At 38.5% G+C, this 13,527-nt stretch overlaps 2 protein-coding genes across 5 annotated transcripts; one reads left to right on the top strand and one right to left on the bottom strand.

Annotated features, from left to right (window-relative positions):
* The first annotated feature begins 5,702 nt into the window (after positions 1–5,702).
* Positions 5,703–8,724, top strand: LOC131322905 (F-box protein At3g07870-like). Of its 2 annotated transcripts, none has more exons than XM_058354480.1 (2): positions 5,703–7,022; positions 7,893–8,073. In XM_058354480.1, exons 1-2 carry the CDS (start codon positions 5,823–5,825, stop codon positions 8,040–8,042), a joined length of 1,350 nt encoding a protein of 449 aa, XP_058210463.1. In that variant the 5' UTR covers positions 5,703–5,822; the 3' UTR covers positions 8,043–8,073. The 2 variants fall into 2 exon arrangements, with proteins under 2 accessions (XP_058210463.1, XP_058210464.1); XM_058354481.1 differs by lacking the exon at positions 7,893–8,073 and adding an exon at positions 8,472–8,724 and having other exon boundaries at positions 5,706–7,022.
* Positions 8,725–9,000: 276 nt separating this feature from the next.
* LOC131322907 (putative F-box protein At3g52320) lies at positions 9,001–11,805 on the bottom strand. 3 transcript variants are annotated; one of them, XR_009199004.1, is made up of 2 exons: positions 10,242–11,805; positions 9,001–9,257 (listed from the first exon to the last, which is right to left on the bottom strand). XR_009199004.1 is itself a non-coding variant. In XM_058354483.1 (2 exons), the coding sequence occupies exon 1, from the start codon at positions 11,510–11,512 to the stop codon at positions 10,292–10,294; it is 1,221 nt and encodes a 406-aa protein (XP_058210466.1). In that variant the 5' UTR covers positions 11,513–11,805; the 3' UTR covers positions 9,001–9,257; positions 10,246–10,291. The 3 variants fall into 3 exon arrangements, 2 of the variants coding, with proteins under 2 accessions (XP_058210466.1, XP_058210465.1); XM_058354483.1 differs by having other exon boundaries at positions 10,246–11,805; XM_058354482.1 differs by having other exon boundaries at positions 10,289–11,805.
* Positions 11,806–13,527: the final 1,722 nt, after the last annotated feature.

Genomic DNA, 13,527 nt, shown 5'->3' with positions numbered 1-13,527 from the left:
GTGATGGATTCAAGCAATTTTGATTTCACGCTTGGTAGGGAACTTGAGGATGATGTTGTAGATGTTGAAGAAGTTGAACTTGGAGGTAATTCTAATCCTCCTGTGTCTACGAATGCCGATGTCATTGATGTTCAAGATGATACAGTAGTTGAAGTTGGACAAAATACTGAAAATAGACTCAAAAGAAAGGTTCCACCACGAGTGCCTAAACCTAAAAAAGAGCCTGAAAAAAGATATAGATCTCCTTATTGGGACCACTTCAATGATATATATTAAAGAGGAGGGGGTAACCAAATGGGCTGAGTGTAAGTATTGTAATAAACGATACGCGGCTGAAAGTAAAAAACACAGCGTTAGTAATTTGAAAGCTCACATCCCCGCTTGCCCACTGTATCCTAATAGAGACCAACATAGACAACAAAATCTTTCATTTCGACCCACAGACGGGGGCAATGTTGACATTGTGACGCATGTCTTTTCTTTTGACGATCGTAAGAGAGCTCTTGCCGAAATGGTCATCATTGATGAACTACCTCTTAGGTTTGTTGAGGGGATTGGGTTCAGAAAAATTTGTAAGGTCATGCAACCTAAGTTCTCATCGGTTTCTCGCCAAACGATAACTAAAGAGGTTGGTGCAATTCATAAAAATGAGAGGGGAAAACTGAAAAAATTATTGAAGGGTCGTAGGATTTGCCTCACGACTGATACATGGACATCAATTCAAAATCTTAACTACATGTGTCTCACTGCACACTTCATTGATGATGATTGGAAGTTACAAAAGAGAATCTTAAACTTTTGTCAAATTGAAGATCATAAGAGAGTTACCATAGGCAAGAAAATTGAGTCATTGTTGCTTGAATAGAATGTTGATGGTATTTTTACTTTGACGGTAGATAATGCAAGTTCAAACGCCACAGCTATTGAATACTTGAAACGGAAAACAATGGATTGAAAAAGGACTGTCTTGGAGCATGAGTATATACATATACGATGTTGTGCACATATTTTGAATCTTATTGTTGTTGAGGGGTTGAAAGATACTAGTGAGTTTATTCTCTGTGTTCGTGATGTTGTGAGCTATGTAAGATCTTCTCCACAAAGAATAGAGACATTTAATAAGTGTGTGGAGAAGAAAAAATTAAGTCGAAACAAATTGTGTGTCTTGATGTGTGTACTCGGCGGAATTCCACTTACTTAATGTTAGAAGTAGCCATCAAATTTGAGAAGGCATTCCAAAGAATGGGGGAGGAAGATAGTAGTTTCATAAAAAATTTTGGCATAAAAGAAGGCGATGAGGATTTGTCATTGGAGTTGGAGGGCCTAGGTGGGAGCCATATGATTAGTGTCCCAACTCCAAGACAACCAACTATTCCAAACAAGCTTGATTGGAAGAAGTGTGGGTTATTTATTACATTCTTAAAACTTTTTTATGATGCAACCAAGAAATTTTCGGCTTCTCTATTTGTCACATCCAATACGTTCTTTCATGAGTTGTATGAGGTTCAAGTGAAGATAGATGAATTAATCACCAACCGAGATCCTTATATGTCTTCAATGGCAATTGAATGAAAAGAAAATTTGAGAGGTATTGGGGGGATCAAGAGAAATTGAATCCCCTACTTTATGTGGCAGTGGCAATGGATCCCCGGTTTAAGTTAAGGTTAGTGAAATTTTGCTATACAAAATCCAAAGGGAAGGCGGAGGGTGAGAAAATGGAGAAAAAAGTGAAGGATGTTTTGAACCGATTGTATGATTCTTATGCAAAAGAGGGTGAAGTTAGACAACATGTGTCTAGTGCAAGTCCAATGTCGAGAGTGGAGAATGAGGATTGTGATTCTCGCTTGAATTTAGCTATGGAATTTGACACTTACTTGGAGGAGGAGTATTCTAGTGTTTGTTCCTCGGAGGTAGACAAGTACTTGGGGGATTTGTGTGAACGTAGGGACAATCCAAATTTTGATATCGTGGTGTGGTGGAAGAACAATTCCAACAAGTATCCAATCTTGTCTAAAATAGCGCGTGATGTATTAGTTATGCCCATGTCTACCGTTGCTTCCGAGTCGGCTTTTAGAACGGGTGGTCGCGTACTTGATCCATTTCGGAGTTCACTCTCAACGTCAATGGTCGAGACTCTTGTATGCACCCAAAATTGGCTTTTAAGCACGGTTCCAATCTCTCTTTGACAGGCTATGGATAAAGTTGAAGATCTTGAACGAGGTAATTTTATTTAATTGATCTGGACCATTTGGTCTACAATTTAATTGATTTGGTCTATTCAGTTAACATTTTCTAGTATTGTATTGAATTAAGTGTTTTTTTTTTCAGAACTCTTACAAACTGATGATGCTTCTTAGGGATTGATGGGGCTTTGGACCTTGGTAAAACATAACAACAGATGTTATTTGATGATCTTTGAAGTTTTAACTTATCAAAAAAAATAAAAAATCTATGAAGTTTTTAATTGTCTTCTAATTTTTCTTTCTATGTAACAGGTTTGAACTTTGAACGGACATGAGAAATATGGGGTTGGGACTTGGGAGCAGCAGCACTATGGAGTATTGGCTAATTTAAATTATTATGGACTTCTTTTAATCATTTTAGACTTGTTTAGTTGTTTTGGTGGTCGTTTGAACTTGTAATATGGTGGTGGAAAACTGAAAATATTTTGACTTGTTGATTGGTTGTGTTTGTGTATGGTTGCTGAAAAAACAGGAGAGTAGAGACTACTAGACTAGAGAGCTGGCTGGTCTCTGTAATTTTTTTTGTGTGTTTTTGCTGTGTGGTGGAGGTGGAAACTAGAAACTGAAAATGTGCTGAGAAAACAGGGGAGGAGACTGGAGAGTGCTGAGAGCTGGCTGCTCTAGTGCTCTCTGGAAACTGGAAAACATTTCCAGCTAAAATGTTGGCTTTATTTTTTGTTTTATGGTTGTGCTTTTGTGCTTTTATGTTTGGAATTTGGATTGAGAAATGTGGAAACTGAAAAACAAGGCTTGGACCCTTGGATTGAGCTATGGAGCATGGCCCAAAATATTTATATTAATCTTTGGGCCATTTGGCCTGCTGAAATGGTGGAAAAGTAGCCCAAAATAACCGAAGAATTTTTAAAAAAAATGGCCCAGAAAAATAAAACTGGCCCAAATAATGGCCCAAGCCGCCCAACAAAATTGGCTCAATCCGATTATCCGACCGAACCCGACCAACTCAATCTGACAACAGTTCGGTCGGAGCCCGACACTGTCCTCGGTCGGGTTCGGGTGGCAAGTACTCAATTCGACATTATTCGGGTCAGGTCCAACCCGACCCGAATCCGAAAAAAATCCGACCGTGGACAGCCCTAATAAACACATGTACTAGGAAATTTAGGGTTTTCCTAAATTAGGCGTTTCAAGGAGGGAGGGTTGTGACCTAGCTAGAGAGGTGGAGTTGAGCAAATTGAGGGTCTAAAATTAAGTTGCGGAAATATGAACATACGTTTGTGTAACATTTGGAGGCGATAACGTGAAACAATTAATGTTGAATGGCACTATTATTGGGTAAATTCCAAAATACGCCCTAACTTTTACACCAAAATTTAATTAGACTTACAATCTTTTAAAAACTTCAATTTTACTCCCAACTTTATCTTCCGTTAATCAAAACGCCCCCTTCCATCCGAATGACTAATGGATTCAGTTAAAAGCTCCGTTAAATAGCGTTCCGATTGAATTTTGATGATCTGAGCCGCTCAATGTGTTCAAAACGTGATTTTAAGGATACTTGCGAAAAATCAGCAAAAAAAAAAGAGAGACCGGGAAGGGCTTCATCTGAACAGTTTTTTATTGAATAGTTCAATAAAAAACTATTCAAATCAAGCCCTTCCCGATCATTTTTTTGGCTGATTTCCCGCGGATATTCATAAAATCACGTTTTAATCATATTGAGCGGCTCGGATCATCGAAATTCGATTGGGAAAGGGAAGTCCAAACATTCGGATTTTGCTTCGGTCTGCACCTCCCCTTTTCATCTCCATGTCTTGAAGTTCGATATTTTATCACCACCCAGGAGAGATTCGACGCATTTTCTGCACGTGCTATGACTCTATTTAGCTTTTTCTGGAAGAATGGAAGGATTCTAGAAAGGATGGATACAATTTTTTACTATATGAGAAAGTAATTGTATGAGGCATTTCGGGAAGATTAATTTCACAAAAGTTGGAACAGTTATCATTGGCATCTAATCAACTCTATCGTGACTGTTAATTTTTTAATTTAATAAGTTTCACACGCCTAACTATTCAATCTAGTTAATTGAGGGGATGGAGAGTAACCATCTTTTTAATTTCTAGAAGCAAAGGTTTTGTGTTACGTATATCTCTCTGTTTTTGAGATACATTGTCAAAAGATTTTAAAATATTTAGTACTAGTGCTTAAAAAAATGAGTCCTTTTATAATTTGGACGCAAAACTAGAGCCATGATATGTTTTTCAACGGAATACAATGCTACTAGCACTTGTTGTCGAATGTAATTCCCATTTGGGTCAAGTTTGGTGACCCTAAGGTAGTAGGAGTAACTAGTAAATCTCTACTATACTTCGTTGGGTTTTGGTTGATCAGGTATTTTGAGCTGAGGGGGTTAAATGATACACATTCATAGTTGACGGGATGCTGGTGAAATTAACCCCCTTTTTTCCCTGAGAAAGTCTGCCCACAGATCACGGTGTGGACCCACTCCGGTTCCAACACAAACTATTCTCCATCCCATACCACATTCTAATGGAAATTCTGAGCAAACTAGCCATGACGACGCTCAACAACTGCAGGTGCGTGTGTTCATACTTCCGCAACTTGATTTCAGACCCTCAATTTGCTCAACTTCACCTCTCTGCATCACAACCCTCCCTCTTGCTATCAACCTGTTGGCATTTTCGGTACCAGCATCTTCGGTGAGTGAAAAGGCAAAGGGCAAAGGCAATAGAGTTTCAAAGCAGAAAGTCTGTTCACACATACAAAGCGCACAGATTTTTTTGTGAGGCCCACCACGGGTCCCACATAAATGATTCGAGCCATTTATTAAATGTAAAATACTTTTTCAAAGGTTCCGGTGAAAAATTAACTCAATCCGATACTTATAGGTGCTCTATCCATTCATTTAACTTTTCATTATTCTGAAATCTCCATGAAAAGTTAAATGATTAGATCGAGAACATATATGTATCGGATTGAGCTTATTTTTCATGGGGACCCTTAAAAAAGTGTTTTACATTTATTGAACTATTCGAATCATTTGTGTGAAACCCGTAATAAGCCTTACAAAAAATTTGTGCACAATCTGTACACTTTTATTTGTGTGGATAGCAGCTCTCGTTTCAAAAAGTATAAAGTCACCACACCTTTGGCCACTGTATGCCCATTGGAGCCCATTCCGAGCCCCCACAAAAATACAATACAAATAAATATTCATAATTTTAATACTATAATATTTTATGGAGCTATGTAAAATATCAGCTATAATGAATATTAGTGGATATATATATATATATCTAAATTTGTAGGTACGAAACTGCAAAACAACTAATTTAGAAAACTATACGTATAGTTGAGTCTAATTTTTTACAGGATCATGTAAAATACTAATTTTTAAATTTTTAAAATATTTTTCTGTATTTTTTGACATAAACTAGAGTTTGGGCACGAATTTCCGCACACTTCCCTTCCAAAAGAACCGCCAAAACCTTCAATTTCATTTCGATAAATTCCACAATAGCGGTTTGCACTTCTCTCTCTCTCTCTCTCTCTCTCGCCCGCGCAAGTCTCAACCCTATTTGTCTACACAGAAATGCGATGTATCCCGGTGGCAGAAAAAGGAGAGCCGAGACCCAGATAATCAACCAAGAAAACGATACAGACGAAACCCAAGAAGAAGATGAAACAGAAGAAGATCCTCAAATGATCGATACAGTACCAGATCTCCCGACCCACGTCGTCTTCGACATCCTTTCACGACTCCCAATCAAGACCCTTTTCAATTGCCGCCGTGTTTGTAAGGGCTGGCTCTCTCTCATCTCCGACCCTCGTTTCGCCAAACTCCATCTCTCTAGATCACAGGTATGCCTCTTGGTCAAACCCATCACCGAACGCTACCAGTCAAGGAAACTCAACTTGGTCGATCTCCGGATCGCGACCTATGCTCGCCCTGGCGAGTATAGGATCAAACTAGTCCCCAAAATCAACCTCCCCAAAATTGCTTTTAACATTGTAAATTCCTGTAATGGGTTTCTATGTTTGTCTGAGCCCGCAACCGATGACCCCATTTATGTTTGCAATCCAATTTTGGGGGAGTACATTACCCTTCCAAAATGCTCTAGCGGCAAAACTGTTTCCAGCTGTGCTTTTGGTTTTAGCCCTGTGACTGATCAATACAAGGTAGTTCGGTCCTTCCGCATTGGAGACTATCATGAGGTGGAGATATATACATTGGGTGAAGGGTTTTGGAGAAACATAGGAAACGACCCTTATGGAGTGAAACCTAGGTTTGATTACTCGTTTGATACATTCGTTAGTGGATCTCTTCATTGGTTTGCTTTCCACTATCGTAATCCAGACTTAATTAATTGTTTTGACTTTACAAGTGAGCAATTTCGAGCAGTTCCTGGACCTTCGGGGTTTTGTGAGAGTCAGAAGGAATATATGGGCCTTGGAGTGCTACAAGGTTGCCTCTCTATATGTGATTTTTCAGACGGTGATCATGTTGATATATGGTTGATGAAGGATTATGGAGTGAAGCAGTCGTGGAGCAAGGACTTTTACATTGTTTATATGATTAATGAAACTAAAATCTACGACTATTATGAGCCGATTATGGTTTTGGAGAGTGGATTGATCTTGATGTTAGTTAATGAGGATTCTCTTTTGGTTTATGATCCTGTGTTGGAACACTATGAGGATGTTCTCATATATGGGATAGCATCCATGTTCCGTGGAACTGCTCATGTTCCTAGCTTGGTTTCACTCAGGGATATCGCAAGAGGAGAAAACCTAAAGGTACACATTTCCAGACCAAGATAGCTGTTTGTTACTTGAATTTAAATCATGTTATATGATGCTTTTGTAAGTGTTTCATCAGTCTGCAATTTGCACCATGGCAAGTTTAGGCCTTATTAATTTCCTTGATTTCATGTTTTTCACAAATGGTTTGGTTCATCTACTTCCTTATAATTTATTTCTTCATTGTCTCTGCCCCTATATACTTGAAGTATGACCTGTTCTCTGTAGGGATGTGGTGCTTCTCATAAGCCCTAGACTTGACACTTTATGTGGTAGGTGAATATACCTCGGCATGGTTTTGTGATAGAAATGAATTGTGCTCATCACACTTTCCAGCTTCTTGGTTTGGGATCTTCATTTCTCTATTTTTCCAAAGAGATATGTTGTTCTATGCTCCTCCTTTCGGTATGCATCAGCTATGCATGATAAGCATCTCTTTCTTAGGCCATTTTTACACTTCTATGAGACTACATGATTCTTAGTTGAGTTATGTTAGTGAATGACTTCTTCCCAAACTCACGCTATTGTCTGGACATGGTTCATGATCCGAATGCAAATAGTTAAGCAAATGAGTCGGTAAACATGATTCTTAGTTGAGTTATGTTAGTGAAGTCAAAGTTGAGTTATGTTAGTGAATGACTTCTTCCCAAACTCACGCTATTGTCTGGACATGGTTCATGATCCGAATGCAAATAGTTAAGCAAATGAGTCGGTAAAAGAACAATTTAGGATGGATCTTAAGCTTTAGATGGAATGGGAAACAATTGCATTATGAGATGATATGGGAAAGTTGATTGGTAGGTTACATGATGCCAAATTATTGGTTTATACTGTGTCTATTGGCATTCATACTTCTTTTTGCCACAGGAAGCACTTGGGTTCTTGGTTTCTTACATGCTTGGCCAGAAAGCTTCTCGACCTCATGCTTTCTGGTCACGGAGTATGAAACAGATCAGTGGATCAGTAGTAAGACAATTGAGAAATCAATGGCTTATCAACAAAAAGATCAAGGAATAAGAAACCAATGGGGACTCTCGTGTCTGTACCTTATCATACACAGAATTGTTCACGTGTATGTACCCACCACCGGCATGCACAAACATTGTTAATATAGTATTTTGCCCTTTGTTCTAGTAGATAATTTTGCCTAATTCCTTCCAAACCTGCTGCTGTAGTTTAAACCCAACCTTTGTGCATGTAAGAAGCCACTCCTTTACCTGGGGAAACATTCATTAAGAGCTCACCTGGCATGACCTAGATATAGACATCACTCACTTTGGCACTTTTGGCTGATTATAAACCGTTGACCTATTTCTAGTTTTTGACGAGTGATGCAGCCAAAAAGAAAACATAGAAATAGCCAGGCAAATTTATCTGTCTTGACTTGTTTACCTACATTCCAATGGTATAGATGTGCTTTTTTATATTTACACTCCAATGGTACAGATGTGCAGAGCCTGAGGCCTCAGCAACTTTTTGGGAGGAAGAACGAATAAACAGATCCATTTCAACGATAAGTCAGAAAGAGAGTGCATTTTGGGTATAGTGGAGCAGGGACTTCTTGAAATGTTCAACCAACCAAGACTGCATTTGGCTGTTTCAAGCACATTAGCAAGTTAGAATCCGGTAAATTTGCTGTTTATTTTTTTATTTTTGTTCAACCCCATGTAACAACCTGTGGCAAATACAACCTGTGGCAAATTTACTTGGACATGGAATCAATGGGTTTTCGTCTAGGTGTCTTCGCAAAGCACAATGATTGGGACTTTCCTTCTCTTTGGAAAGAACATAAATGTGTTAAGCATATAGTTTTAGTTTCTTAATGGCTGGAGGATTGAGGGAGAGAAGTGCAAACTGCTATTGGTCTTGGACTGAGCACTTGTTTCCTTCTTCTTGCTCCTCTTGGTCTTTGTACCCTCTCAAAGATTAATAATAAAAAATTGCCGTTCAAAAAGAAGTGCAAACTGCTATTGTAGGGCTTATAGAAAGTAAATTGAAGGTTTTGGCGGTTAACAGAGAATTTAAAGAAAGAAAAACACTTCCCCATCTAAAAACAATAAACCAAAAACATAAACAATGGCACTTGGCTTAAATCATAGTGATTAAAAGTAGGCACAATAACTGATCCATAATTAGCAGCGAAGATGGAAAGAGTAGTCCCTCGTCCTCAACCTAATTTCAACCTCAATTCTGATGCGACCCGACCATGATTTGTTGAAGAATAGACATGATCTGAACAATTGAAGAAATTAGAAACAGTTGTAATAATATGCTGTACTTGTTGGGAAAAGACATGGAGTTATGGACACCAGATTAAGAAAAAAAAATCAGGAATGAAGGAACTACTCATAAACCAAAGATCACTTTTCAGTTTAGAAGGACATATACGAACACAGCAATTCAAAATGAAAGATGAAACGGACACGGGAGTACAAGGCAAAACATATGTATGCATGCATGTACACATGCATATATGTATATAGTAGTTGTTATTCATATGAACATTCCATCCTGAAACAACCAAAACAAATATGGTTAATTTTATTTGGTCAAAATTAACTTATTCGTTTTTTCCTCCTATTTTTAGGGTACATAATACCCCGAAAGCATTTCAATACAATAATATGAATCGTCCCTGTCATGTTTTCATTCACGTCTTTGTTGAGACTAATACGTAATTAATAATTTTATGCATATGCCACATGGCGAGCGCCTGTCCCACGTGTACCCGACGCATTAATTGTGTGTCCACGCCTCCACAAGGTGCCCAATGCGAATAGGGCAAGCAGTAAGGAGTGTTGGTGCTTCATAACGTCTCATAATAATTCTGAAATGTTGAACATTTCAAACTAGGCCTAGATATTTCAAAAGCAAACCCCCAACAAAATTATAATTAAAATAAAAAATAGATTTTCTGTATATTCCAAACCAAGCCTGAGCATTCAAATATAACCTAGCCGTTAAAGGAATTGATTTTCAAACTCTATTTCTATGGGAAGATAGTTATTTTTGTCTGCTGAGGATAAAAATGTCAAGTCAAAATAGTTTTTGTCGCATCATAAAAAGTACTCACGGCTTTATCATTAACCTTTTTAAAGTGCACCTATGTAAAAACGAACATGCAAGCAATCGAAATCCCATAAGAAGACCATGAAACTACCTTAAAAAAATAAAAAAAGACTTGGCCCAAACAATCACATGATCTGGTATACATACGTACAATAAGAGCTAGTATGATCTCACAATTGACGTGAAGTTTTTACCCTTCATAGCAACCATGGCGGGCAGAGGAAGCTCGGTGCATGAGCAATTGATTCGGGCAAAAATAGAGCTTCGTGATACTTAATTAATCCTGTTTGAGGATTCTGAGATGCAAGAACTTTGCCGTATTTTTCTTGATCAGCAATAAGTTTATTGAGAATCATCAATATGGTTCCATCTTTGAAAACTTTTATCGGTTGGATTGGTCCAGCTATCCCACAAGGATATGGTAGCTTACAAACCTGTTTCCATGTCCTAGCCCCCGTACGTTTGTGCTCTCTCATCACCCACACATTTACATGACTTTCCCGATGGACATCGAAAAGGTATAAAAATTCCCCCAAAACTTCAAGATGCACGATACCATCGATTTGACTAGGCAAGTAGAGAGTACTTCCCAATTCCTCATTCTCCACATCAAAATAGCATAACAATCTTGAAGCCATGTCCCGCCCTAGCCAATAAAGTGCACCATTCACAAAAACAAAATCAATACCAGGGGACATAGAACTGCGAGGGAATCGTATTCCGTTGTGCCCTCCTCCTCCGATGCTCCGCCATGTATCATCCCTCCCAAGGGTGCAGACCTCAAACGATATAATAATATCATTAACATATTCTCTTTGCGTTTCATTACATCTCAAGACCTTGTATTCATCACTCAATGGACTATACCCAAACCCGAAACTTGACCAACTATTTGCCAGTTTTGGCGGTTTTGGAAGGACAAAAGGTCGTCGTCCTTGAACAATTGGGTTACACACCACAACATCGTTATCAACACGCAAACAAACCAACCCATTGCATGCTCCCATTACTCGTCCTTTATAGCCATTGAGGGGGACGTAAATCTCAGATCTGAATGTCACGGTGGCGTTTTGGCGGCCTAAAGGAGCAAGGTCGTCGTCGTCGTCTTCTAGCTCGAGAATGCTGAATTGAGCAGGGTTGGTGGGGCCGTCAGAGGGACGGTAGAAGATAAGACTGAGAGGAAGAGACCACCTCGAGCTATGCGATTTGGCGAAGCGGGGTTGGAGAATCAGTCTGCGCCACCTCCTGCATACTCGGTTGAATCTAATGATGGACTTGATTCTTAATAGAATGTCGAAAATTACATCATCTGGAAGTTCTGAGATGGTGGTGGTTGCGGCGGCAGCAATAGCCCTTCTTTTCCGCGGTGGTGGTGGTAGACCAGAACGACTCTTTTTGTTCACTCCCCTCTTTGCCATGAGAGACAGAGAGTACTGATCTGGGAGTTTTTTCTTCTTCTCGTAGTTGATGGGGTAGAACTTACTTTCAGTGCATGAACCCTAGCTAGGATATAGAACGTGCAAAAAGATCAAAACAGAGTAGGGTTCAAGTTATTGATCATGATATCAATAAGGATTCATTAGCCCTAGAGGAGTCCCCTGTTTTATTACAATATGGAAAGACTTCCGCAAATGGATACTTTCCAAAGTTTTTTTTGATAGGCAATTATTTTTTTTTATTTTAAACAGGGAGAGGAGAAAGGGGATTCTAACCAAAAGTTGGAAAAAAACACCAAATGAGTCGAGGCAACCGCCTGAGGTCTAACACGGGAGCCCTAAAAATAAACAAGCAAGCACAGGCCGAAACCCAAATATACATATCAACCCGAACAAAAACAAACAGGCCCAAAAAGAACCCGTCTGGCAAAACCAAACACACAAACCCTAACTACACTTCCTTGTACGACTCGAGGATTTTCGTATCTGAACGAAGAGAAAAAAATCACTTGCGGCTCAAGAAAATCTTACTCTCTCAAGGGTGTTAAATGAATTAAGGTGAGATTTGGGCTTTGTAGTTTATAGTAGTAGTATTTTCTTTAGGTTTACCTTCATTTTTCAGAATACTTATTAGCTAGGGAAAATTTCAAAATTGTGTCCTCCCTTAAGGCCTTAAAGGATGTTAGTGAAGGGGTATCTTTTGTGAAGGCAAACCTTAAAAGGATGTGAGTGAAATTTACCATTTTTTTTAGTGAAGAGTGTCCTGATTAACCGAACTAATTTATTCAGCCCCTCCTGCAGCGCTTTACATGTGTTTGTGTGAGGTGAGGATGCCCCAATGACAAATTGTTGTCGAGGAGATTTTTGTTTTTTGGGAATTTTTTTAAAAAAATAACCTAAACAAATAAAAACTTGCTTCTTTATCCTTTTTTGGCCTACAATCCAAGATTCAAATACGACTTGAAGTGAAAAATTAAAATGATTTTGGACCTGGGAAAAAAAAGTCTGTCAAAAACTCAACCAGAAAAGGTCCAGTAACCTCATCAAACAAGGAAAATGACATGGGACAATTGCATCCAACATGTCATTAAACTTAAAACAAGACTCTGCCCCATCTAAAAACAAGAACAAATAAAAAGACACTTCGCCTAAAACATAATGACAAATAAAGGCGGGAAAACTGATCCATAAGCATCAAAGATGGAAAGAATCCGTTGTCCTCAACCTAATTTCAAGCTCAATTCTGATGCAATCCATGACTGGTTGAAGAATGGCCATCTGACCAATGGAAGAGAGAAACAATGAGAATGCATATTAACATGACGATTCAGATGTAATTAGCTTGTTGAGAAAATCCATAGATACCAAATTGAGTAAATTAATAAAATCACGAATGCGCAAATACTCATCAAACCATCTGAAGGTGGATAAAGTGATTTATGGGAGAAGAAAATACAGTACGCAAAAAATGAACGAGCGTGAAATAAAACGGTCGTTTGAATACGAAAGTGAAGACACGATGACTAGATGCACGAGTCATCTGTCCAAATGTTTGCAAAAAAATCTCTCACCTGAGTCAATGCAGAGATGATTCAAAACAAATAATGGTTATTTTCCTTAATAATACTCACTCCGTCCAATTTTAAGTGTCCAGTTTCTTAATTTCAACTTATTAAAGATACATCATCATTACATCTTCCACATTAACTTTTACCTTCACTTTCCATAAAAATGAATCTACTTTAAGGGACAATATGAAAAAGGTACCTACTTTTTTCCAATAACTAAACGAATACGCATATGGAGAATGGGCTTGGGTTAAAAACAAATGTTGGATGTGATGTTGGAGAACGAGCTTGGGTACTTTTTTCCAATTTTCAGTCTCGTTGAACCGGTGCGAAGAACTTATTTTTTTATCATTTTATCATAAATGGTCGTAATGAATTTTCGGCTCTAAGTCTTTTTAACGAGCACCCCAAGACTCTTTATTTAGTTTC

The sequence above is a fragment of the Rhododendron vialii genome, chromosome 4a (assembly GCF_030253575.1).
Source record: "Rhododendron vialii isolate Sample 1 chromosome 4a, ASM3025357v1".
Taxonomy (NCBI): domain Eukaryota; kingdom Viridiplantae; phylum Streptophyta; class Magnoliopsida; order Ericales; family Ericaceae; genus Rhododendron; species Rhododendron vialii.
This window is presented reverse-complemented; position numbering and strand designations above follow the sequence as displayed.

Bases quoted from the DNA above. Each gene is read 5' to 3' on its own strand.
- LOC131322907 (XM_058354483.1), bottom strand. From the start codon at position 11,512: ATGGCAAAGAGGGGAGTGAACAAAAAGAGTCGTTCTGGTCTACCACCA.
- LOC131322905 (XM_058354480.1), top strand. From the start codon at position 5,823: ATGTATCCCGGTGGCAGAAAAAGGAGAGCCGAGACCCAGATAATCAAC. The intron at 7,023-7,892 runs GTACACATTTCC...TTTTTGCCACAG, and splicing joins CAAGAGGAGAAAACCTAAAG to GAAGCACTTGGGTTCTTGGT.